The sequence below is a fragment of the Nuphar pumila genome, chromosome 17 (assembly GCF_984573655.1).
Source record: "Nuphar pumila chromosome 17, dmNupPumi1.hap1.1, whole genome shotgun sequence".
In the NCBI taxonomy this organism is placed as follows: Eukaryota; Viridiplantae; Streptophyta; class Magnoliopsida; order Nymphaeales; family Nymphaeaceae; genus Nuphar; species Nuphar pumila.
In genome coordinates, this window is record NC_143265.1 from 32,495,905 (window position 1) to 32,523,318 (window position 27,414).

Consider the following 27,414-nt stretch of genomic DNA (forward strand, 5'->3'; position numbering starts at 1 on the left):
CCTCTGCAATTTCTTTCTTTTGAATCTTGCGCATGAAGTCACGATTTATCTCATGAAAAGGAATGGAGAAGTCTCCAAGATCTTGAGCATGACTATCATTAAATAGCTTATCAAAATAATCTTTCCATCTCTCCTTAATCTCCTCATCTTTGACTAAAACCCTTTGCGTTTCATCTTTGATACATCTAACCATACCCAAATCCTTCGATTTCCTATCTCTCATCTTTGCAAGCCTATAAATATTCTTCTCGCCTTCTTTGGTATCCAACTTGTCATAAACCTCCTTATATACCTTAGCCCTCGCGTTTCGAACAACTTTTTTAGCTTCCTTCTTTGCTATCATATACTTCTCCAAATTCTCATTATCACGACTCTTACTTAGATTTCTATAACACTCTCTTTTAACCTTAATAGCTAATTTGACATCCTCGTTCCACCATGATGTATCCTTACCTAGTGGTGCACCGCCTTTAGACTCACCCAATACCTCCTTAGCTACTTTTCTCATACCACCCGCTATCTTATTCCACATTGATTCTGAATCCTCCTCGAGACACCAATCAACTTCCTTAACTACCTGCTCTACAAACATTCCTTGTTTAGCTCCTTTCAGTGCCCACCACTTAATTCTAGGATCTATCCTATGTCTATCCCTTTTGTGGCATTGTCTAATTCTAAGATCTAAAATTAAGACTCTATGTTGTGTAGCTACACTTTCTCCTGGTATAACCTTACAATCGATGCAACAACCCCTATCTCTCTTTCTAAGTAGGAAAAAATCTATCTGACTCGTATTAACCCCACTTTTAAATGTTACTAGGTGAGACTCCCTCTTCCTAAACCAAGTGTTTGCTAAGATCATATCATAGGACAAACAAAAATCTAAAATCCTTTCTCCACTTTCATTTCTTTCTCCTATACCATAGCCTCCATGGATATTCTCAAATCCATCCCTACTAATGCCTACATGTCCATTAAGGTCACCGCCGATGAAAAGCTTTTCTCCATAAGATGTCTCTTGTACTACTCCATCTAAATCTTCCCAAAATTGATGCTTAATGGAATCATGTAAACCTACTTGAGGTGCATAAACACTAATAATATTAATAATATCCGTACCTAATACTAATTTAATAAGTAAAATTCTATCACCCTTCCTACAGACCTCAACTACATTATCTATAAACTGACGACTCATAACAATCCCTACTCCATTCCTATTCCTATTTATTCCTGTATACCAAATCTTATATCCCCAAGGTTCTATCACCTTAGCTTTCTCACCTACCCATTTGGTCTCTTGAAGACATAAAATATCAATCTTTCTCCTACACATAACATCTACTAACTCTACCAACTTACCAGTTAAAGACCCTATGTTCCAAGTGGCTAACCTAATTTTATGGTCTTGGACTAACTTCTTTACCCCCACCCGTCCAACAAAGTGAGGGAACCCTTGCCTATTTGACACCACACCCGGGCGCCGGTGTGACGCGTCGCTTCTGGGCGACGACCTAGCAACCCTTGCACATTTATCACTGCCTCCGGGCCTAGAGAGTACAGCGCGTCGCTCAGTAGGGAACGCCCCAACGAAATTCTCATATTGGTTCATTTTCATAGGATATGACAAAGTTTTTATGCTGGCTGTCACAGGCCTACCGCAACCCTCCTCCTTTATCCGGGCTTGGGACCGGCAGTGTATAACTACACAGGCGGAGTTCAACCAATCAAACATAAATGCACAAAAATTTGTCAACCACAATATTGGCCTTAGAAGAAACCTACACGACCAATAGTGTAACATGCAACTTGAATCCATGTCTACAATACACAGTCGAATAAACTTCGTCAGAAAGCTGCAACTCTGTTAAGGAGAACACATGGAAATAATTAACAAATATAATAAGCCAGAAGCCACCTTCAGCCAAACACTAAGCATATGACAATAGTAACATCCACAATGAAACAAGAGTCGAAAGAAATTAAGGGGTATTAGTTACATGATGGTGCATGGGAAGCACTTCCACTCCAAAGTCGTTCCCCAGGAAGGCAGTGTGATGCTGTTTTCATCCTGTTTTCAGATGAAAACAGCGGAGCGGACACTAGGGATGGTAGTGGACCGAGAGGAAGCGGAGATCTGTCCGAACCAGCCCCGTTTGGGGTGGGGATGGAGGACATGAAACTGGGAATGGAGGTGAAAATAAAAACCCGTGTGGGGATGAAGGTGAAAATAAAAACCCGTGCAGGGATGGAGGCCGAGATGAACTTACACTTCCCCCCACCTCATCCCTGATCCCCGTTAATAAAATAACTAAAATACCTTTAGTTATTTAATAAAATTACATATAACTCCTATATATATATATTCTTAATACTAAATTTCTAACCCTAAAGCCTAAAACGACCCTTTCGGCTTCTTCAATTCTCCTTCCTCTCCTTCTGGTCGCCGTGGTTGACCCTTTCGGCCTCCTCTCAAGGCTCCTTGTGCCGCTTGACGTGACAACTTGACCCTCTCGACAGCTCCGCTTTGCGTGACAACGAACACAACGGTAGATGGGGATGGTAAATTTGGTGAGATGCAGGAACGGAAACAGAGATGGGGGCAGGGACGATAAATTTGAGATGAGGGAGGGGTGGAGGTCCAAAGTCCCCCGTCATGGGGATGGAAGTCACTATTTTGAGATGGAGCGGGGATGGAGACCTTGTCCCCCACAGCCGCCCCGGTCCACTGCTATCCCTAGCGGACACCCATTTAATTTGTAGGTCCCACACCACCTCTCCCACAGGGGCATTAATTTCAGCCCTTATGGGGAAGAGCCTCCATTTCATACGAAAAGGGTCCCCTTTAGCATGAAAGGGGGTGAAACAAATGCCATCTAAAGGAATAATGAACTTTGTGCCATGGCTAAAACCCTCCATATTCCAAGCGTCCAGGATGACAAAAACAAAGTTTCAGAATCTCAAAAACTTTCTAATGGATCTTTGTATAGGTTCACATCCCTGTACAATCCAAGTAGCAAGACCACCATCTAAAATAAACTTGGATTTTAGAGGGGTAAGTGACAAACATAATGTTCGAATATGAAGCAAATGCAACCAAGTTTCAAGTAGAAGTTGCATAAAGGAGGGAACCTGTAACAATATCCAGAATAAATGCCTTTGTTATGACCACCAATTTATGAAAAATAAACCAAACTAGAAGTTAAAATAACACCTAATCAGACAGTTAATTACTATGCATATAAAATAAAGCATCAGCAGCAAATTCATTACATAATATACCTTTCTATTGTCTTCAATGTAGGATCTAAGAAGATAGCGCGAGTACTTCTCCTTATCCTCTTCATATGCAAACGAATTGATCATATCTCGACCAACAGCTGCACCACAAGCAGGATCAGGACACCGTAACATCAGGCATCCAGGACCATCATTTATTGATGTCTTCATATAACCTGTAAAATTAAACTGTAACTAGAATTTGATTTACAACCATAGGTACAACAAATAAGGGCAGGCATGAACTGTTATTCAGATTTTGTTACTATGTAGATAAGAACTCCAATTTATAAAAGCTAGGCAAGACTCTATAAGACTTCATTTAAAAACAAGGAATCTGCTTTATTGACATGACAATTATCAGGTGTACCAAACAATGTATTCAATTTTTTTCCAACAATGGCTAATTATATGGACCTTAGTATTTCTTAATATGAATCTGTTTTTGCCTTATGTGATGAAGCAACTTCATAGCCAATTTGAAGTTACTAACTTGAGATTTCTTTGGCTCTTGGTAATTAAGACTCTTGCTTTTCTTCAAAGTTATAGGTCATCTTAAATGAGCAGAAAAAGAGTACATGTGTTGAGCTACCAAGGAAGAAATAACTCCCAAAGAGGCGAGAGTGTCAGGTGGCCAGACATTGAACCACCTAGGTATGTGGGGTAGATCACCATTGTAACGACTCCAACTCATCCATGTTGAAAAGTGATTTTTTTTTAAACAATTGCGAAAACCACACCCAGAGATCCGGAGCCTTATAGACATAACACAATCCAAACCACAAGGAATCTTACATTAACCCAACAATCAACTAATTAACTTTATTCATCAATAACTAAAATTTATGAACATAATCAAATAAATGTCCAAAAATTATGGAGTCACACTATCCCAAAGAAAATATCAGAAAGTAGTCACGCAGCCTCGTAAGCCCCATATAGCATATGTCCTCATCATTGGACTTCAGAGCCTGTGAAAACATAAAGAGAACAAGGTCAGAATCAAAGATCCTGCATACGAATTCCTCTAACAATTCAAATAGGTAAGAAAAACATAAATCAAATCCATGTAATATTTTTGAGGAACATGACTACAACTATCTCATAATCTAAATAACCAATCATGCATTTAATAACAATTAGCATGAAACAACAATATCTCACATAAAATGACAACGCATGAACTAATTGCAGAATAGTAAATATACATGATATCAATGCACATGCATGAGTAACTTATTAAATTCTTATCCGAGTTTTTTTTTGTATGCATGTCATTATTAAATGCATACAAATTTAGTTTCACTTTTCATTAAAACCCGCGGATACTCAAAACGGGCACAACAATTCCCGAAGTTCAAGATAGGTACTCAGTTGTAGCTTAACACACAATTTGTATTTTATTACTGAGTTTCACACCTGGCCCTCGATCGATATCAGAAATCAACACCATTCATCGAAACATTAGAAATCAACATCTAATGTCGAGACAGCAGGAAAATCAACATCCACTAATGCTACTTTCTTGGTATACCAATAACAACAGTTGTGTCTACACACCACCCTTAGGCAAAGTGATAGAAACTCTCTAAAACCATGGTCGAGCACACGAAGTTTTAGTATCTTCACGGTTCTCCAAAACCACCATTCAGGATTCCCACAATGTGGAAGGGATATCTAAGAATAAACATTAATTACACTGTTTTATCTCTTTTATCTTTTATCAAAAGACAAATTCTTTTCAAAAGATTAATTTTGCAAATCAACATGCAAAATACAACTCGAGACCTTTGCCCGTTACAAAATTTAACAGTGCAATTAATTCAGAAATCAATAGTTTCAAATAGATTTTTGCAATGCATAAAATAAAACTTAGAGCAACACCTGCTCGTGGCCCACATGGCCTACAGTGGTTCACATCTGAGCACTGATGCATCTTACACAAAAACCACAGTGAACATGTGATCACGCAATTATCCAAACATATCCACAAATGCACATTCATTCACACACAATACGAATAAACAATTTACATATGCATATGAACATATGCTTGTAATACACATTTTTATTTTTATGATTAATCGTATGCGTAACATGCAGACGTGCACATGATCATGCTAATGCAACCACAATGTAAATTTCAGAATTCACATGTTCACTATATGCATATTTAAGCCAGCATAATATTAAAGTTTATGAGCATATGTAAACAACTATATTTTTACCACATGCTCGAGTTACCAATCAAAACATACCAAGCCCGAAGTTATGTTGCTCGTACAGGGGACAACACTAAGACTTCATTGGCAATCGGTTGGGCTTAGGCAAAACCATCTCAGCCCCAATTGATAACCATATGCAGTCTCATATTGATTTCTACACATATGTGGTGTCTCTTTACGACACCTAACCATATAAAAATTGTGACATTTTATGACACATGAACAGTCACATAAAAGCACGCATAATCAGTCACATACATTGTTTTTAGTAACCTTAATAAGGCATGACAGTCCTGGAAAAGTATGCATAATAGTCATATAGAAGCATTCATTATGTAACATTTTATAAAGCATGAAGAGTCTTATCATGACATACATGAAGAGTCACATGATTATGTATTTAACCAATCCGATAATTTATCATGTAACAGGCTGAAAATCAACTATATGACATGCTGAAATTTTTGCTATGAAACAGGCCGTAAATTGACTATATGACAGGCTAAAAATCTGTCATATATCAGGCCAAGAATTCAATCATGTACAAGCTGAAAAATCAGTTACATAATAGGCCAAAAAAAAATCGGACTTACGACAGTTCGTGTGGCAGCAACAAGTCACATTCAATCTAACCATGGCAGCATACCTGATCTTAACTTAGAGTTCAAGATGAAACTTTAAAGGTGGTGTTGATGCTGGCCTGAATGGCAGCATCAAACAAAGTTGGATAGAGGTCCTAGCCGATGACAATCGGCTGGGCAAAAACTCACTGGCATCAACCCCATTTCATCATATTATTATTATTATTATTTTTGTTTGTGTTTGAGTCTACCCCACCTAACTGGGGTCGGCTGGGGTGTAACACATGAGATATGCCCAACTGACTGCAGTCAGCTGGGCTTGACAGGCTTATAAACTGCTCAGCCGATTGCAGTCAATTGGGCATGACATATTATAAAATATGCTTAGCCGACTGCAGTGTCCCATATTTTTTTTTGAACCCTGCCCAGCTGACAACAGTCAACTAGGCATGTGTAAAGGAGAAACTGTTTTGAAATAAATTCAAAAATCAATCCTAAAACCAGAATTTATGAAATTTGGGTTTTGGTGACACTATGTGCAACAAGAACAGTCTTGTATCATGCATCAAACAGTTATATTTATGTTATGTGTCCAGTCCAAACACTTGTCATGCCACAGGCCAAAAACAAGTCATGTAAAGGCCAAGAACGAGCTATATAACAGGTCAAGATCTTAGTCAGTAACAGGCCAAAAATCTGGCTATGTAACATGCTGAAAATCTGTCGCATAACAGGCCAAAAATTCTGCCATTCACATCCGTAGATCTGGACCAGATCTTCACATCTGTGAGGCTCGTCAAATCTGTCCGTACACATGATAGGACAGATTAGTCCTTGTGAACAATGGGACAAGTCTAACTATATACACCCAAAACCAAAACAGTGTGCACAGGCTAAAAGAATAAAATTTATGGACTGTTTAATATTTCATATATATATATATATATATATACCTAGTAAAATCGAATTCTCATTCTTTTCTTCTTTTTCCATTCCACTAAAAATATTACATAAACCTCATCTATACTATTTCTTCCCATTCGAACGAATAGAGAAGCACGTACCTTTTTTTGAAGCTCGAAAGAGACCGAGAGAAAGATCAGACGATCGGAGAGGAAAAGAGCCTTCTTCTCTCTCTCTCTCTCTCTCTCTCTCTCTCTCTCTCTCTCTCTCTCTCTCTCTCTCTCTCTCTCTCTCTTTTGAAGTTTTATATTAGAGGGGGCCTTTAGAGGGTGACGCCCCTCTAGGGCTTCCCCATATGGGCTGGAGATAGAATTCCCCGTATGGGATTCTATCTCCAACCTCCTTTCCTAATCTTTCAAGATTTTTTTTTGTTAACTGTTCCAACTCCTTCCTCTTTCTAATTACTTACTTTTTTTTTCTTAGCAACCAAACGAGCTCTTCTAGAGGCCCCACTATTTGGTAACTACCATATTAACTGAAATTCGGAATTAAATAATTTTTAATATTAATTATTAATTATTTAGTAATTAATAAATATCCAAAAAAATCCAGAGGGTGCCTTATCCCTCTGGGAGTCTTTTTAACCTTAAATTTAACTTTTATACTAAATTTAAAGCTTTAATTTCGTTGGACCTAGATTTTGGATCCGGATCTGGATTCAAATCCATATAGATCTTGAACTGGACCAAATCTTAATTAATATAGGTCTTGGATTGAGTCCAGATCCATATTAACTTAGATCATACGGATCGGATCCGGTCCAATCCAACCCAGACACGATCCTATCAAGATGGGCCTTTTTTGAAAAAAAAAATGAATTTCAGGCCAACCGTAGCCCGAATTCAAGAAAATAAAATATCATTGAATTCAACATTTCAAGGCACATCTAATGATGTATAACTTGAATTTCGCCTCTGAATTTTGCTTGAATTTAACCTGAATTTTTCTCGAATTTCGCTTGCTTTTAAAGGTCAAAAATAAAAGTTTTTATCATATCTTGTTTGGCTCGTTTAGGTCTTGTCAATGAGACCTAGGCCAAGCCCAGACTCAATTTATGCCACCTAAAATCGAGGATTTGTCAATTTTTCTACAACACTTAGCCAAAATCTCAAAAATCTCTTAATTTAACTAAAAACACACGATATTACAACCATAAAGTCGTGCTTCAACGACCCTATAGACTACATTATTATGACAGACATCTTTTTGTTTGGTAACCAGTCAACAATGAGTTTGGAGCAGGGTTACCGGAAGCGCCTAGCTAAAAGGGGAAGCGCGCTTCCCCGAAGCGCGCTTCGGAAGCGCGAAACGTCGCGCTTCGGAAGGGCGAAACGTCGCTCTTCCGAAGCGTCCCCCTTTTTTGGGAAGCGTGCTTCCCTTTAATGGGGGACACGTTTCCCTTTAATGGGGGACACGCTTCCCTTTAATGGGAAGCGCGCTTCCCATCACGCTTCCCCCACGCTTCCCCCTCGCTTCCCCTGCTTTTTTCAATTTTTTTATTTTTTATTTTTTATTTTTATTTTTTTCGCTTCTCCCTCGCTTCTGAGACGCTTCCTAGGTCGCTTCTGAGACACTTCCTAGGTCGCTTCCGAGACACTTCCCGAATCGGTCCTAAGTGGTCCCACACTTCCCCGCTTCCTAAAATTTTGAAAGTACCTCGCTTCCCGCTCCCGCTTCCCGTATCGCTTCCCGCTCCCGCTTCCTCAACTGGCAACCATGGTTTGGAGCAAGGTTGCTAGACTAGGAAGCGGAAGCGACAGCGAGAAGCGAAAGCGAGAAGCGATGCATTTTAAAATGTATAGTAAACGAAAAGCGAGGAACAAAAAAAAAGTATAAGAATTGAATGAGAATCAAAATGAAACACAAAAAACTAAAATAAAAGTGACATTAGATTTCATGTTTTTTTAGTATAAAAACTAAATTTTTAACAAAATCTAAAATTGATGACTACCAATTTAGAGAAAGCACATGGAAGTGAGAGAAAATTGAGGGAAAACACATAAAAAACAAGAAAACTTGAGTAAGAGAATATATATAAGAAGAATAGATGAAGTGTATGGAAAGCATAGGAGACGCGTGGGGGAATCGAGGTTCTCATCGAGTTTTGAAAGCGCGGAGTATCGCGCTTCTGAAGCGAGTTTCCAGGAAGCGCTTCCCACCTATCTAAGAAGAGCAAAGCAAACGTGATTGCGAACTTAAATCAATAGGGCCATCATGCATCTCATAAGCCATTTGATGCCTAAAACATTTGCTTTCCATATGATTACGTTCTATCGCAAGTGAGTCTATGTACCCTTAATTCAATATCAAGCTAACACATGTTGCTCATTAAGTGTAGTCATAGTCATAGATATCGCCAATATTTTGAAAATATCGCGTTATTAACTCTGTAAATTGACAAAACGATATTAACGTTAAAATATCATGATATTTTCAAAATATCGTGAATATATATATATATATATATATATATATATATATATCGCGATAATAGCGCTATCACAGCACAACAATGGTTGCTTTTTTAAAACAGTTAGTGTGAGGGTATTTTAGGATTTTTTAAAAGAAGAGGATACAAGTCTTTACAAAAATTTTAATAGGTTATTTTAGGTATAAGCTATAAAAGATATACCTTTTTTACTTTGGTTAGGGTTACTTTTAAGTTTTAACTTAAAAGAAGAAACCCAAGCTCGTCTCCTCCGCCCAATATCGTAGGATCGTCTCCACCACCTCCCTGTAGGTTTGTCTCCTCCACTTCCACCTTGGAGGCTCGTCTCCTCCACCTCCCTGCAGGTTTGTCACCTCCACCGCCACCTCGCAGGCTGCGCCTCCTCCAACTTGCAGGCTGCTTCCAGGTTGTGTCATCGTGAGGAAAGAAGAAAGAAGAGAAACAGAAAGGGAAGGGAAGGGAAGAAAGAGGGAAGGAAGGAAGAGGGTTGTCGTTGGCTGCCCCGTGAGGCTGCGACAGTGGGCTGTCGTTGGCTGCCCTACAACAGGAGAAGAAAGAGGGAAGGAAGGAAGGAAAAAAAAGAAGGAAAGAAAAAGGGAATAAAGAAAAGAAGGAAAGAAAGGGAAGGGAAAGGGGGGTTGTTGGTAGCTGAAGAAAGGAAACATGATCAATTTATTTTTTCCTCTTTTTTTGTTTTATTTTTGAAATCGTGAGATTTTTCCGAGATTTATTACAAAACCTATAATATCCAAATATTATACCTCACTGAGATATAGCCGATACCGATATTTGTGACTATGAGTGTGATACACCAGGGCAACTAAATGTCAAAACAAAAGCTTCAGGTCATGAGATACTCTATGAATCTAAACCATACAGATGAAAATTAGTGTGCTAAGTTGGACTACTTGGCCAAGTATAGCTCACAAGATCACTTGGTTAGTCACCTTCAAGATGCTCCTTAGCAACCATGTTATGGATTATGAAAAATGTCATCTACCAATCACCTTCTGGATTTTATTCACTATTTCTTCTATTGTCGCTGAATTGCTCACATGTTCATCATTATCAAGCCTTATCCTAACTATTGATAGTTCCTTACCTAGCACCAAAGTTGTGGAGTTGATACCACCATTTATTTTGTCTTGCTTTGGAACTCTCTTTTATCGAGGAGATGCAAAAAAAAAACAGCATATTACCTATGTCACACGGACTCAGCATAGAGGCCACCGCACCTGCGTCGACGCGATGTGGGTGCGGGTGCGGCACCCAATGCGGTCAATGTAACCCTAGGTGCGGTCAACCCACACCCAAGGTTATTTTTGTTCAAAATGGACTCAGTCAACTTTGATTGAGTCCATTTTAGTCTATTAAAAAAATAAAGGAGCTCGAGAGTGCCTCAAGCCCCTCCCCCAAAAGGGTACCCCAAAAAGATGCTTCATGCCAAAAATTTAAAAATATTTAAAGTTTGTCCGAGAGTCAGTCGCGTATTTAACAAAGGTTTAAAACATTGTGCATTAAATGCTCTGAGCCACGTACATTCTTTTACTGTTTTTATGAAGCTTTGTCATAAAAAGTTGAGCCATGTACATTCTTTTATACTTTTACAAAGCTTTGTCATAAATGCATTAATAAAAAAAGTGAAAACTGCATTGGAATGGATTTTTGTATTAAATAGAGAGAGGTTTGCTCTAATTTCAAGCAATTGTTTTATTGTTAAATGGTTGAATCCACCGAAGTGCATTAAATGCTCTAAGCTACGTATATTATTTTACTGTTTTTACAAAGCTTTGTCATAAAAAGTTGAGCCATGTACATTCTTTTATACTTTGTCATAAATGCATTAATAAAAAAAGTAAAAATTGCATTGGAATAGAATTTTGTATTAAATGGGGAGAGGTTTGCTCTAATTTCAAGCAATTATTTTATTGTTGAATGCTATGCCACCTAGGCACGGGTAGGGGTGTGGGTACGGGTACGGAGGGTACAACACTGCAATTCCAAAAAATGTGGATACGGGGACACGGCTAAATATATACTGAAAATATATATTATATATCTAAAATATATATTACATATTGAAAATATAATACATAATATAAATATAATATAGGACACGGCAAATGTCGTATTCAAGTACCAGTACCGAGTATTGCACCCAAGGTGCCGTGTTGTGGTAACATAGGTTGAATGGCTGAATCCACTGGTAACCCGATTAGGCTACATACCAGATTAACTAATCGGATCCTGATTCGGTATGAATTTTCTGCATCTGAATTCGAACCCAAATCCGGATCTGATTAAGCAATACCCGATTAAGTAAGATTCTCTAAGGCTTAGATCTTAACCGAATCTGAAATTGTGATGGCTTCAAAATTCTTCACAAAAAGTCCTTAGTCTCACTAACAACACTGGTTTCTGGGTTTTCAGCATGTAATTATGCTTTAATTGCAGCATTAGGTTTTGAATTTTTTATTATTTCGGGTGAAAAACAGATTTTTTCATTGAGAGCTTGCTTTATGGATAAGTTACATACATACACACACACATATATATACCCTCCCGCACCCCCGCACCCAAGTTTTTTTAAAGTGCTGCATCGCCGCACCCACACCTATGTGACATAGCATATTACTCTCTTATGAACTTGAAGGCAGGATGAAGCTTCCATTACCATAAGACTCAGCTACATAGAATATTCATAAGCATTTTGCACAATGGTCACACTGGTGCAACTTGGAGGACTTATTTTTTCCCCTCACTGAAAGTTGGAACCTAAGATATGCTAGTAGGAATGTAAATGGTTTGGATTTGGGTCGAATGTGGCCAATACCAGATCCGTTTAATTCGGATGTTAGCTAAACATATTCGAATTTGAATGGTGAAAAGTTCATACCAAATCTGATTTTTTATATGTAATCGGATTCGGATGTCTGTCAAATCCGAATATTCATCGGATTCTGTAGCAAAAAATCAAAACCATATCCACATCCGATTATAACCAGATATGGTTTTGGAATACCAAAACAACTAAATGGGGAGTTGGTCTCCATTGGATATCGAATAAAATCAGATCCATTGACATTCCTAAATTAGCTAAGATAGATACATGAGAACTTTTTATGTGCGGACTTTGTACTGAGACAGTTCTTGTTTATACCTAGGAACAGAAAATTCTTGCATTATAAACAATTGAACATTTACTCCTACAGAAACACGGGAGACAAAAGGCAGACCTCTCCAACAGGCAGTGCAAAATTGATGACCACAAACAGCAGCATGCATTACTCCACGAGGATAAGTTTCAAAACAAATCCCACATCTAAGCTGCCAAAGCCACAATATAATAAATTCAAATGAGACAAACAGAAGGAAGAAAAGTGTGGGCATATATATATAAAGGAAAGCATTTTTTTTACTTTGGCAGCATTCGGCGGTATCTCAACAAATGGCTTCTCCAGCAAGCCTACAGCTCTCCGAACTTTATCTTCATCTGCAAACCACTCATCATTGACTTTATTGACACTCCTGCATATTAAAAAATCCAGGATATAACATAAGATTCTTGCAAGTCATTTTAGAGATCCTAGGCACAGGAAGAACCTATCAAATTCTTACCATCATCTTATCGAGTACATACACTTCAAATCATAAAAGAACAAATAATTGTAAATATAACCTCCTGGAAGTTATTTGAAGTGAGACACGTAGATTCACTGAATAGACCTTTGGGGCTATGGATCCTAATTCAGCAGTATTTCCCCACAAACGGTGGTTCATAATTATGATGCATTCACTAAATGAGACAACTGTTAGAAATGTAAATAGTGAAGTCACCACCTATCAAACAAAAAATATGATGCATCTGATAACCAAGATCCATGAAAGAAGACAGAGATTCATTCACGCATGCATGAGAATAGGCATAATAATGTCATAAGTCTCGTCATGATGATATATACCAATGTTGTCTGTAAATTAGCGTATTGTATGATATGCTATGATATGTATTGTATCGATGCAAGGGCGTGATACGATACACACCCATATCTCGATACGGATGTGTATCGTACGTGCATTATATGTATCATATGATACATGACCGTATCGTATGATACGGTACCATAGACTTTAAAAAGGGCAAAACCGGAGTTTTAAATTTTTGGGTTTTAAAGGGCTTTTGAGGGCCGAAACCCTCATTCGTATAGAACATACTAGAGAGCTTCCCATGAACCCTAGGAGTCATGAGACTGTTTGGGGCCGATCTTTGCGTCGGGGAGAGGGCTTTCATGATTTCGTCAAGAGTGCATTTCCACCGTTTTTTCACCCAAAGAAGTGGGTTAAGGCAAAAAAAACTTAATTCTTGCTTTTATTGAGTTATTTTGGAGGAAGATGACTTCAAATGATCCCGCATGACAATGTGGCATTCACGTAATGAGTGAAAACCGATTAAAAATAGAATGCAACTATTACCATATAGTTTTTTTCGAGTGAAACTATTGCCATACAGTAAAAATTGAGATGATTTGAATGTCAAAGGAGGAGAAGAAGAAGAAGATAACGACGATGATCTATGCCACAGGGATTCAGCTAGCAGGGTGTCGCACCCGCGTCGATGCGACACGACGCGACGCGGGTGCGGCACCGGGTGCAGTCAACCCGACCCTGGGTGTGGTCAACGCACTCAGGGTCATTTTGGTCCAATTTTCAGACTTAAAAAAAAATTTGCCAAGAATTTTTTTTTTGCCCTATATGTCACAGGGATTGTCCAACTAGGTGCCGCACTCGTGTCGCACCCGCACCCGATGCGGTCAACCTAACCCTGGGTGTAGTCAACGCACCCATGGTCATTTATGTCCAACTTTTACACTTTATATATATAATTTTTTATATTTTTGCCACACCCCCGCCGTCGCACCCGCACCCGCACCCATGTGACATAGATGATTGATGGTAAAATTCTTAAAAACTTGGCTATGTATTGTAACTTGTTGATGCAGAGCAGGACTGGGCCCAGTCTACACTGAGTAACCCAGGCAAGGAACCGAGTCTACGCGAGGGGGTTGAAGATCGGACCCATGCAACAGATCTGATCCAGATTCCCGTACCAAGACGCGAAGAAGAGGTCCCTCTGCGTACCTACTCCAGACGAGCACAGAGAGTACAGGCCGGGATGCCCCAGATCCAGCAGCACTCAGGAGTTGTCTCGGGTCCGGGACCAGACCCGAGACCCGGATCCAGCTGAAGCCTTTAAAAGACCCTCCTAGGGTTGCATGCAAGATAGAGAAGATTGAAAAATAGCAACAGCCTTCATTTTTTTTCTAAATTGTTTTATTCCAGTCATTTTCCCCTTTTCTTCTTTATTCATTTTCATTGTTTGTTTCTTTTCATTTACATTCGTTCCATTGTTCATTGAATTTTATATTGAAATAAAAATCAAGCCCCATCGTTTACGGTGGCCATTCTTCTTCTTTTTGCACAACGCACGACCGCGAGGGTCGTGCCTTCACCAGCCGATGTCAAGAACGCAGAAGCCTTTCCTCCTCGTTGCATCAAAGTGGTATCAGAGCCCAGGCGTCCTCCTTCGGCAGCGTGATGTCTCGTGAGGCGAGGATTGACCTGGCAAGTGGCAAGGAGGAGGAAACTGGTGTTGAAGATCCGATGTTGCGGGTGCTTGTGCAATAATTCAGATTCAGGATAATCTACAGTGCATCAGCAAAGAGGTCGCGGGTTTGTCAAGACGCGTGGACGGGATTGACGAATGGCTCGGAGCCATCAAGTCGTCCGGGGAAGTGTGCACGGCCTCCATGTTGAAAATGGGAGCGAAAGTGGGTGACGGTGCAGAAAATCAAGAAGTTGCGCTGCAGCCGAAGCAGGCCAGTCGATCCCTCGTGGTCGCACCACCGCCCCGAACCTGGTACTGTCCCTAACGATGAACTTGGTCACGGTTGCTACCCAGCCCCTCGGTGCCTACCAAACCAAGTACGGGGCTCTGGCCGCACCTCCCAGCGTTAGCTGGGGTGCGCAGGCCTGGCCCCGTGCCCCAGCACCAGTGCCAGCGCCGCAGCCTGGGTTTGGCTCGCCAGGTCCCAGCGTGACACGAGGCCCGGCTACTGGCCCAACCACGTCAACCCGAGCAGGGACCGACCCAGTCCACTGTCTCGGGCCTGCGCGTGGGGGCACTGTTGCAGGCCATCCACGTGCAGGGAGTGGCGGTACCCAGTGAGGGTCCGGGCCCGAGCTTGTGATATCGGGCCCCCAACCCGGGTCCCAGGGACCATCCTTTGGGTCCTAGGGAGCGGGTTCGAGCCTTGAACCCATTTACCCGACCTACCCAGTTGGGTCTGGTTCGCGGTTCGCCTCGAACCAGATCCAACCTATTAATTTTGATCCCCAATTCAGATCCCCAGTCGACTCAAGCCCATATCGGACCCGGATGGAGCTCCAGTTTGAATTTGAGTCGGGTCACAACCAGGCCCATAATCACATGGATCATGGGTCGAGTTCAAACCCAGCCTATTATCCCCACAACTCTATCCCCGATCCAACCTACCCAAATCTGGGTCCGACGAGTAGTTTAGGAATAGACCCGATCCACATCCAATTGAGCGAATCAACCCAATATTATACCAACCAGACCCAATTCCCGAACCAGAACCAACCCATTAACCCATCCCCGATCCAAAACCCAATACCGTATCCGACCCAACACCACTATCCTAGCCCGACCCATAACCCAAACCCATATTATCTCATTCCTACCCACCTAGAGCCCGAGACCCGACCAGTCCTTCCACCTATAGCAGGACCTCCTGTCATACCGATGCCACAACGTCGGCCACAGATGGCTCTCAGCCACGGGCAAGCCAGACCGAGGCAGATTCAGCAGGGACCGACGCGACCTGAGCGTCGACCACACGTCGTCGGAGTACATCAGCACCAGCAGCCAGGAGAGCAGAACCACGGTGATGAAGCAGTGTGGGATGATGATACTTTTTGAAACGAGTACCCCGCAGGCATGGTGGGGGCCCGTCAGCAGAGGGCACCAGAGCGCCCCTTCACGTACGGGGTGAAGCTAGAGCTTCCAGAGTTCGCAGGTCGGTTCGATGCGGAGCAGTTCTTCGATTGATCTTATGTCGTCCAGTTCTTCTTCGACTACCACGATGTCGCTGAGCACCGTCGTGTCTCTCTAGCCTCTACTCGGTTGAGAGGCCTAGCGCAGACATGGTGGGTTGAGCTGCAGAAGTCGAGGGAGCGGTAGGGACTAGAGCGCGTACATAATTGAGAGGAGATGCAGCAGTTGATGCAGTCTAAGTTCGTGTCGTCAGATCACGTCGAGAGAGCCTACAAGGAGTACCTGACCCTGCGTCAAGGCACCAATATTGTGGCGGAGTACACTGTTGAGTTTCATCGTCTTTCCCTACGAGTGCAGATCAAAGAGACCGCTCGCCAGCAGATCACAAGGTATATTTCTGGTCTCCGTCCTGCTATTTCTGACAACTTCAGTTGTATCACAGTCGAGTCATTAGATCAGGCAAGCAGTTATGCCATGAATGTGGAGGAAAAACTGAAAAAGAGGCAGGAACATAGGGCATCCCGTAGTGATCAGGTCAGTCAACCCAAGTCGAGTTTCCCAACCAGGGGAGCGAGCTCCCCTGGGAAAGAAGACTCAAAGTCCACCCCTAGAGTCGACCCTAGCAAGCTCAATCAATCTGAACCTGCGTACCACACCAGATCCAAAGGTAAAGCCCAGTGAGTCTACCATTCATTGTTTTAGGTGTCAAGAGTTAGGTCATGTTGCGTCCAAGTGCCCACTGTGAGCAAGAACACCCATCTCGCAGAGGGCATTGTTAATTAAACGTCCAATAGTGAGAGTGAGGGCGAGTCGCTTGTTGAGGGGGATGACGAGATGAAAGTTGTAGAGTTCGACGGCAGCATCGAAAATTTGTTAACCAGCATTCATGTTTTGACTACATCTCGAGAATCGGCCCTGATAGAATGGTTGCGGAATAATATTTTTAGAACTCGGTGCAGCTGTGAGGGGCACGCGTGTGATGTTATCATTGATACCGGGGCGTGCGAGAATATGGTGTCTGGGAGTGTTGTGTCCACCTTGAACCTAAAAACGGAAAAATTGTCCCAACCTTATAAGATGACATGGTTCAAGAAAGGGAACGAGGTACCTATCACCTTGCATTGTCTCGTTTGGTTCTCCATGGGGGGGCATTACTACGATGAAGTGTGGTGCAATTTGGCTCCTATGAGTGTGTGTCACATCCTTTTGGAACGTCCCTGGCAGTTTGATCGTAAGACCATCCATGATGGCCGTAGGAACATGTACAAAATTATCTTTAAGGGTCATAAGATAGCTCTTCTTCCCACCAAGGAGACAGGTTTTCCCCGGCTCGCGGGCGTATTTTATCGGTCTTACCTCCTTGAGCTGCCTGAAAATTGGCACCTTTCTCCTATATTTAATGTGTCTGATCTAAATGCTTATTGTGGAGACAACAAGTCGTCAGAGCCGACTTCTTCCCAATCAGGGGAGAATGATGCAGAGCAGGACCGGGTCCAGTCTACACCGAGTAACCCAGGCAGGGAACCAGGTCTGCGCGAGGGAGTTGAAGATCGGACCCATGCAGCAGATTCGATCCAGATTCCTGTACCAAGACGCGAAGAAGAGGTCCCTCTGCATACCTACTCCAGACGAGCACAGAGAGTACAGGCTGGGATGCCCCAGATCCAGCAGCACTCAGGAGTTGTCTCGGGTCCGGGACCGGACCCGAGACCCAGATCCAACTGAAGCCTTTAAAAGACCCTCCTAGGGTTGCATGCAAGATAGAGAAGATTGAAAAATAGCAGCAGCCTTCGTTTTTTTTCTGAATTGTTTTCTTCCAGCCGTTTTCCCCTTTTCTTCTTTATTCCTTTTCATTGTTTGTTTCTTTTCATTTATATTTGTTCCATTGTTCATTGAATTTTATATTGAAATAAAAAACAAGCCCCATCGTTTACGGTGGGCATTCTTATTCTTTTTGCACAACGCACGACCGTGAGGGTCGTGCCTTCATTAGCCGACGTCAAGAATGCAGAAGCCTTTCCTCCTCGCTGCATCACTTGTACTATTAAGTATTCATAAACTTGATTTTTTGGCTTTTGGATGAATCTTGTGGCATGTTCTTAATTGAAGATATTATTATTTTGCATTGTTCTTATGAGATTTGATGATTGACAATGTGTTATGTAGCTCACAGAGACATAAATGCTTCACATGTGATTTTATGGTTGCATTTTGTGCATTTCATCATTGTTTTGTGTGTTATGATTATTTAAAAATTTTCTAATTTTTCTATTTTTTTAGGATTTTTAATTATTTTCCAAAATTTACGATTTTTTTACGATACGATGCATATCTTAATTTGGGCCCGACTGATACGGGTTATGATACGATACGTATAACCTTGATATATACGCCTCCAGGGATTTGGTTTTGTTAGCTTGTAACTAAAGAACACAATACTTTCAGCTAAAGGATTTTTTAATTGACCTCTTTTTCGCTTGATTGGCACAATCTCCTTTACACTTTGTGGATAAGTCATATAGTTTTTCTTTCTCAGGGACAAAGCATCTGCCCACCCTTGCTCAAGACATGGAAAGCATATAGTCAAAGTTTCACAACAGTGTAAATTTATTACCAGTTATAGTGGCGCAAGAGAATACTAGCTGAATCTCTTGAAATTGAAAGCACAGTAGATATCCTTGTTATGTCATCCTCTTGACGCATACGTATATCCGCTTCACTCAAGATGGTATAGTTTTGCTGGAATGAAGGGAAAATGCAAATTAAGCAACAACCCAAAAAAGTACTATATAATATATGAACAGTAACCACAATTCCAGATATTGTGGTTTTGTGCATGTTTGTGTGGATTCATGTAAAAGGAGGCAAAACATCCAGAAGAGAAGAATTATGATTGATCAATACTAAAAACAGCACCATGGATGCAAAAGAAAATGCATAAACATTGAGAATAAGGGTGCAATGTTGCTTAACTGATGATTTTCATAGGACAAGAAAAATAAAAAAATGTGCTTTGGGTTATCTAAAGTATCAATGAAATTCATTCTATGCAACCAATAACTTCCCTCATCTTTTTTTTTCAGTTTCAATTTCACACTTTTTCCTTTAACAGTGTTGGTCAGGGTGTTTGATAAGCATATATTCCAGACATCTAAACAAAATATCCCACTTTTGCATCTTGAATTCTGATTCCATACCAACATCACAGGCAACAGTATGAGACATGGATAAGAAAACAGAAATACTTAAATGAATAAGTATTTCTGGGAAAAACTTAGAAACAGAGTTGCAAGAGTTCCAACAAGTGCCCTAAATTAAAGACAACCACAAACATAGAGAAGATTGAGAGCGCAGCTTGTGCCACCACAGAATATATTCAAATGCATGATGCCTTGAAACTATTAGCAATTTGAGCAACCAACTTGGGACTGACTGAAAAGTCCATGGGACTCCCCAACTATCCATTGAAGGACAGTTTTCCATGGTAGCTATTGTCACAGAAATTAATCTGAATACAGAATCATTCTCTTTATGAACTAGACAAAAATGCCTCATAACACTATGAGGAACAGGTATGACAAGAAAACCATCCAAGACTTCAGCATCATCATTCATCAACCTACTAAGCAGAAAATATCCATCACCCAGAACCATGAACTCTTACACAATGTACAAGAAGATAATAGCCATAACACAATCAACGGGACCAAGCATAAATCAATGCATACATAAAGTCTTTGTTTCTCTAGAACTCGCCTTTATTTTCATAAGAAAAATCTCTTATACCCAAAAAAGTCCTGTTTTAATGAAAACCCTCTTGTAGCTAAAAACCAAAAATATTTCATGCGCTAACCATTCTATCTCTCTCTTTAGCTTAGTATCCTATCATTCAGTTTACAACTTCACATAGCACTATGAAAAAGGTAGGGTCTGACTGGCCAATATGACAACCATCAATTGATGACAAGTAACAACCCGGGACTCCTAAATCTCCTACTTTATCAGACGACAGCCAAATAGATGCACTTCACATATACACAAGAGGCATCTACCACAGAACCGCTTCATATTTCAACGTTTAGAACCTCAAGAAACCCATCATACCCAGGTGGTGAAAAAAAACATCAGCCTCTAAATAAACTCTAAAATTAATCCATCGCATACCGTACTAGCGTATCAAAATTCAGAAAACAACCACTACTCAATCATTAAGGTACCATTTTCCAACTCTCAAAGCATTCATTTAAAAGCCAACGAGAGTGTCCCCGCTTCTTCTATCAAATCCTAATAACAGTACGCACTAGAACGCACCAAACTATTGCAGTGATGGACAACATTTGGAAATAATGTCCTAATTAACTAGAAGATCAAAGAGGAATCATATAGGATAAGAGATGGGGGTTCTTTGCCACACATCAACAAGTTAATGGAAGCGTTAGTCCACCGACCATCGCACAACCATGCGAAAATTTTCAAAATTTATAAGAGAAACTCCAAATATTTAAGAACAAAAGGGAAGAGTTCAATTATGTCGTCCAGGCCCCAACTTACCAAAATTCAGCAACCGAAACCCCTAAAACAAAACAAAAAGGATAGAATTTTTCCGGAGCATCCCTTCAATAAACGAACACTCTCTAACCGAAACAACAAAAATCTGAAAAAAAAGGAAAGCACAATTAATAATCGAAAGAAACCCTCTACCTGAGACCGGTGGATTGCCGCATCATCAGAATCATTGTTATCGTTGTCCAGGAATTCGTAATCCGCCTCGTCGTCCTCGCTCGCCATCGCCGTGTCTCCACTGTAGAAGTCGTCGAGCGACTCCACCTCCGTCGCGTCGTGCATGTAGTCCTTCGAATGCATCTCCTCTCCCCCTCCCGCGAAACGGAACCGAAAGGCCCAGAAATATCCGAAAGAGGAGATCTTTCCCTCAAATACGGGGCCAAATCGAGGGGAGAGATCGGAATCCAGAGGAGAGTGCGGGGAATCCGGCGAAACTGAGAGAAGGGATCGATCAGAGGCAATGTGGAGGAACCTTGAGGGATTTTGCAGAGATTCGACGGAAACCCGACGGGGTTTTCCTTCTCTCCTGCCTGCTCCTTCCTCTCGTTGGCTCACGCGAGAACGCCTTTATAGGTAGTGAGAGTGGATTAGAGAATTACCAAGATACCTCTATCATCTGGACTCGTTGTTAGTAGGATAATCTTGGGGAAAATTTTAATGTCAAGTACCCTGAAATTTGACGCCAGCTACGAAAAATGGGGCCTCTTTTACGAGAATCTCCTCATTTCAGTGTTCTGAACAGGAATGGCTTACTTTGTGGGTTTATTCATTGTCAATGATCATTTTTTCTCCTCTGTGACGCATTTTTTTTCCAAATAAAATGACAGCAAACTCCTGATTGATAGTGATGGGGGTGGTGGTGAGATGGATGGTGGCGGTGATGATGGTGGTAGTAAGATGATGGTGGTAGTAGAGTGCAAAAATAAATTTTTTCTTTGTAAGAAATATTCCTTCATCTCCTGTGGAGAAATATTTTCTATAAAAAATGTATTTTTTTAAAAACTATTTTAGCGAAAAAGTCTCTAGTTTGGGTCAAAAAATCTACATGGATTTTTTTTTTATTTTGCATCACTTTTCTTACATCTTTCTCACTTCTAAACTTGCCCTAAGGGTGTGTTTAATTGCTTGTTCAAGATGAAAAGGAACATCATAACATAACCTAAAGAACAATGGTTTGTACTAAGTCCAATGTTTGTTTGGATTGGACAAAAAGTTGTGTTCCTTGTATTTGAAATTTGATTTTTTACTTTGACATATAGATAATATGTCAGATATCTTTGTTTTGGATCACACAATTCGATCTATCGTACCATACAGTGTTTTAACATATTTATTATGGGTTTTAGCTCCGGGTAAGGACTCAGGATTGGATCTAAATACCAAAAAATATTTAAAAATTAGGTAATTTAAAATAAAAAAATGTAATATTTTGGATCTAATTATGAGAGTTTATCAAAAAATTATGGATTTTAGCCTCAAATATGGATCTTAAACAAGCTCCAAATTTTGGATAATTTAAGAAAAAAAATAAGAATTCATATTTTTATATACAAATACAAAATAGAAAAGTGATTTTATTGAATGATAAAAATGTCGTGTTTCCCTAAAAACTTCATAATTTATCAAAATTTGTCTGATGACTAAAACAAAAAATAGTCAACTTTGTTAGGACCTTTTTATCCTTCGCATGAGTAAAACTCATGAAGTTCACGTGATATGTCACTCCGCTTATCGGATATCACAAAATCCCACTTAAAAGCAGTTTTGCATTTTTTTTTACCAACCTCAAGAAGTTCACAATAATTTTTGTGAACATCCTTTTAAACTCAAACCTTGAAACTTCATAAATACCTAACTAGGTTTACATAAATATCCTCCTAATATGCGAAGTTTTTTCAAATATGCAAAGATTCTCCAATTATGTGAAGTTCCTCTCAAATATGCGAAGTTACTCCAAATGTGTAAAGATTCTTCAACTATGTGAAGTTACTCACAAATATGTGAAGTTACTCCAAATATGTAATTTTTTTTCGAAGAGATCTGAAAATACATGTCGACCTATGCAAATTGCAAAAAAATAAACCATAAAATCAAAGAAATCATAATAAATCATCAAATTAAATATAAAAAACCCTAATTCATACCCTAATCAAATAAAAGAAAGCCTTAATTGAAATAACCATATGCCCTAATTAAAGAAATTTGATTTAAATCCCTAATTAAATAAAAAATCCTAATTAAATAAAAGAAAAGCTTGAATCAAAAATCAAATTAAATATCAAAAGACCCAATTAAAGATATTTGATTGAAATGCCTAATCAAATCAAAGGAGAGCCCTAATAAAATTAAAATTCAAAAGCCCTAACTAAAATTATTTGATTCAAAACCTTAATAAAAAAAATCAAAGTAAAAAAAACTTAATTAAAGTAAAACAAAGAAAAAAGCCCAAATAAAGGAAAATTAAAGAAAAAAGAACCCTAATCAAAACAAAGAAAAACTCTAATCAAACTAAATATAAAAAATACTAATTAAAGAAAATAAGGGGAAGAAATAGAGAAGGAAAGAAGAAAGAGAGAGAAGAACCAAGAACAAGGGGAAGAAAGATGAAAGGGGTAGAGAGAGAGCAATCTTTTCGTTTCTGGCCTCTGTCTGCCCAGTCATTATACAAAAGAGAGAGAGACGGTCAGGGGTAGACCCCCCTCTACCCAAGTGTTTTTTTTAAGCAGTGTACCATGCATCCTTGTTCTCAACGTAACACAGATGTGGCATGATGCACAAAATATGTTATCAAACACCACTTAATTGTACTACTCATTAGGCAGGAAAGGACCTTGAGGGTTTATCAACCGAAGGCCAGGCAATGTTGGTTTGTCCATTTGGAGGGAGGGGCATTTTATTTGGCCTAGCTAAAAAAAAGGAAACATTGCAATAAAACATGAAACTATGAGTTACAAATTAGTAGAATGATAATTTGATCTTTAAGCACATTGCAAATAATATCACAAATGGATCTAAATTTGATTTTGAATCAATGAATTGGATTAAGTCCACATTTAATTTGATTTCACTCAGTTTTTTTTATATTAACAAGGAGAAATTGCCCCCATGATTAGAGACCTAGTTGCATTAACTCTGATGTCATACTTATTATCACTGTCCTAGCAGCGTAGAACTTTGTGGGCTTACCCCTTGCCCCCATGGAGTCACCATGCTTCAACTTGCACAATGGATGACGCCCATGGGATTTGAAGATAGATTGTCTGCCTAGTGGCCTAGGCCCCATATGACTACACCAAATCCCTTTGGGGCTTAACATAATGGAGGTTAAACTATATTTTTTATAATTATAATAAATTAATAAATAGTTTTGTGTTGGATGTTGGGTGAGATTTGGATCTAACATCATTTTTTAGAGGAAAATGCTAGCCCCCCCCCCCCCCAACCCGAATTCTATTAATATGAAAAATAAAAATTACAATTGATCGCCCAAAGAGGGTAGCCAATCTGGTGGATTATCATTCCAGAACAAGGAATCACAATTGTGCAACAATAGAAGAATGTAGCCCATGGCAAAAAATGGTCCCTTATAAGATACATTATCAATACTGAATCTAAGGGAGAAAAACATTGTTATAGATGAGATTCCATAACCTTCTAGCATAAAAACTGCACCATTGGGACTTCACTTAAGTAATGGCAACAATCTTCCTCCGAAGGATTGTTGTCATGAGGTCTTTTTATACCTCTAATGAGGAAAATTCTCTCTCAAATATAAGTTACAAATAATACATGATCATACCATTTAAACAAAGCATATCCAAATATGAAGTTCACTGGGAACATACCACTTACACAAAACAGCTCTACCACCGACCCTCCACCAGCAAATAATGTCACCATTGGAATCAACTTTGCAGGCCAGTCCATTGATGTAATCTGTTTTAAACAAGATGACCAAACACTGCTAATGATCTTATATCTTCTAGGATGCTCTCCTTCGTGATAACATGAATTCCTTATGCACCATATCTTCCATAAAAGCACATGATATATAACATCCATGCACCTCTTGAGCCATGCTAGAGGAAACTAAATAGACACCCACCACACACATTTTGAAATAATATCTATACGAGGGGCTCTTCTCCTTCCAAACTTGCCACAAATAGACCTCCAAATACTTGGTGATTTGCAACTAAAAAATAAGTGAGTGTAGCTCTCCTCTTTCTTATAGCACAACTAACAACTATTGGGAAGAGCTGCTCTAAAAAATAGGAGTCTATCCTGGGTCAATAACTTCTTGTAACATGCTAAATAGACCATTGATGATGCTCTCAATGTAACCTTTTTAACCCAAACATATTTGTGCCATTATTGTGAAACTGCCTCCTTCCTCATTGAATTTCATGTCTCTTCTAAATAATATCTCTGCACTGCAAATACCTTTCCTCCATAATTGATCACTCCCTTGAGATGTAGAAAAGGAATAAAAATGAAGTCAAATATCATCCAAAGTTGGGAAGGGATCATAAATACATGAGCCAAAAACACCAATTACTTCTTGAACCGAGACACACTTAAAATTTGACAAGCACATCTTGTGTCTTTTTGAGATAAATGAACCAAGTAACGATCCATTCCAAGAATGAGTCCAAAATTTTGTTTGAACACCATTTGAATACCTTACATGAAACAAATAATTCAATACTTGACCATCCCCATACAATACCTTTCCATTCTCTTGATCCTCCCAATGATTTAGCTCTAAAAAAAATTCATTCCACAAGAATTTAGCCCTCATGAAATAAGCCCACAAAGAGTTATTAAAATAAATATCCAACACTAATTTTGTCAATGAAACCATATTCAATTTTTCTATTATACGAATAGTAATACCTCTATTTTATGAATACGCATGCCACAATATGTAGAGGCTTCTCAGATTCACCATCATGTCGCAAAAAAGTTACAAAAGAGTGCTTTCAGTTGATTAAAATCATAGACAAACTAAGAGAAAGGAACCAAAAGATTGGAATACTCAAAGGGTATTTTAAATTAGTAAAATCCATATAGCATAAAACAACAATTTTGAATGTCAACATTCATTACACTTTTGTACTTTCAAAATAATCTATTGGTTCCAAGAAAATGGACCATGCCGAATGCATTTGTAGTAAACTTGTATGTACCGAGATTTTCATATGTTTTTTTTTATTTTTTTCTAAAATTTCATCATACAAATGCGATCTAGATGCATGGTTTTATAAAAACAGATTCTTGGATCATCAGATTATGATATATAAGAAGGATCTTTTAAGGTTTAAAAATTAACGACTTAGAATTTTCATAAACATGCAAGAATAAAAAATCATATTCTTAGGGAAGCTTAGAAACCTTAGATTTTGGATTTAGTGAAGAAAAATTACCATAAGAGGGCTGCACAACAGAAACCACGAGACGCTAACGACAATTTGTCTTCGTCATCAACATCCTAGGCAATGACGATAATCAAAAGAGTTGTGATGCCAATTCTTGTGATCGAGAAGTTGTCATTAGGGATCCTGGTTAAGACTCTGATGACACCAAAACTTATTGTCAGGGGGGTCCATTCTAGGCCAACAGTGAGCTTGTCATCGTGGGTCACCTCAGGGCCTTTGACGACAACATAACTTGTCATTAGAGGTCCTTTAACGACAATTCGAGTTGTCGTTAGAGGCTGCCCAATGGCTGAGCCCAGATCTAAAGGAAGAGCTTGATTTCAGCGAGAAACTTACATGGGCTTCTTCTTTCGAAGAGGGTCTGACCATTGCGCCTTGGGAAAAAGAGATACTTGCATCTCTTTTGAAACTAGAGCTAGAATACAACGTGGAGCCTAATGAGCCCGAGGTTCTTCCAATTAGGATAGTCTTGAGAGAGGGTCTCGGGCAGTTCATCTAGGAGTCCTTGGCAGACGAAGGGGGCCTTCAAGTTGTGGAGATTCCTTATTTGGTGTCGGAAGGGTGTCAATGACAATAATGTTTTCGTTCTCACATCTCCTTTCTTTCACCGACCGTTTGGGCATTTCTACCAGACCAAAGGCGTCATGTTTCCAATCTAGCCCTTGTGGGAGAGGTATGCTTCTGCCCTTTGCTTTGCTTCTTTGTTTGTTTCCTAGCCCTTTACTAACTTTGGTTTTATGTCAACCTTTCATGAGATTCCACAGAAGAGGGTGTGATCACACCTTGAGTTGTTGCAGACTTGGAGACTATTTGACAATGTCGAGCTGATGACTTCCATGGA

The 27,414-nt window shown here is 39.6% G+C and overlaps 1 protein-coding gene across 1 annotated transcript in view; it reads right to left on the reverse strand.

Moving 5' to 3' along the window:
- Positions 1 to 21,689, reverse strand: part of LOC149811868 (putative E3 ubiquitin-protein ligase ARI8) — a 77,417-nt gene extending 55,728 nt beyond the window's left edge. The window contains exons 1-5 of the mRNA XM_089992558.1: positions 21,274 to 21,689; positions 19,187 to 19,311; positions 12,917 to 13,025; positions 12,734 to 12,824; positions 3,283 to 3,455 (exon numbers count right to left, since the gene is read on the reverse strand). Of these exons, the coding sequence (XP_089848684.1) occupies positions 3,283 to 3,455; positions 12,734 to 12,824; positions 12,917 to 13,025; positions 19,187 to 19,311; positions 21,274 to 21,435 (660 nt within the window). The 5' untranslated portion in view covers positions 21,436 to 21,689. The remainder of the gene's footprint in view (positions 1 to 3,282; positions 3,456 to 12,733; positions 12,825 to 12,916; positions 13,026 to 19,186; positions 19,312 to 21,273) is intronic.
- Positions 21,690 to 27,414: the final 5,725 nt, after the last annotated feature.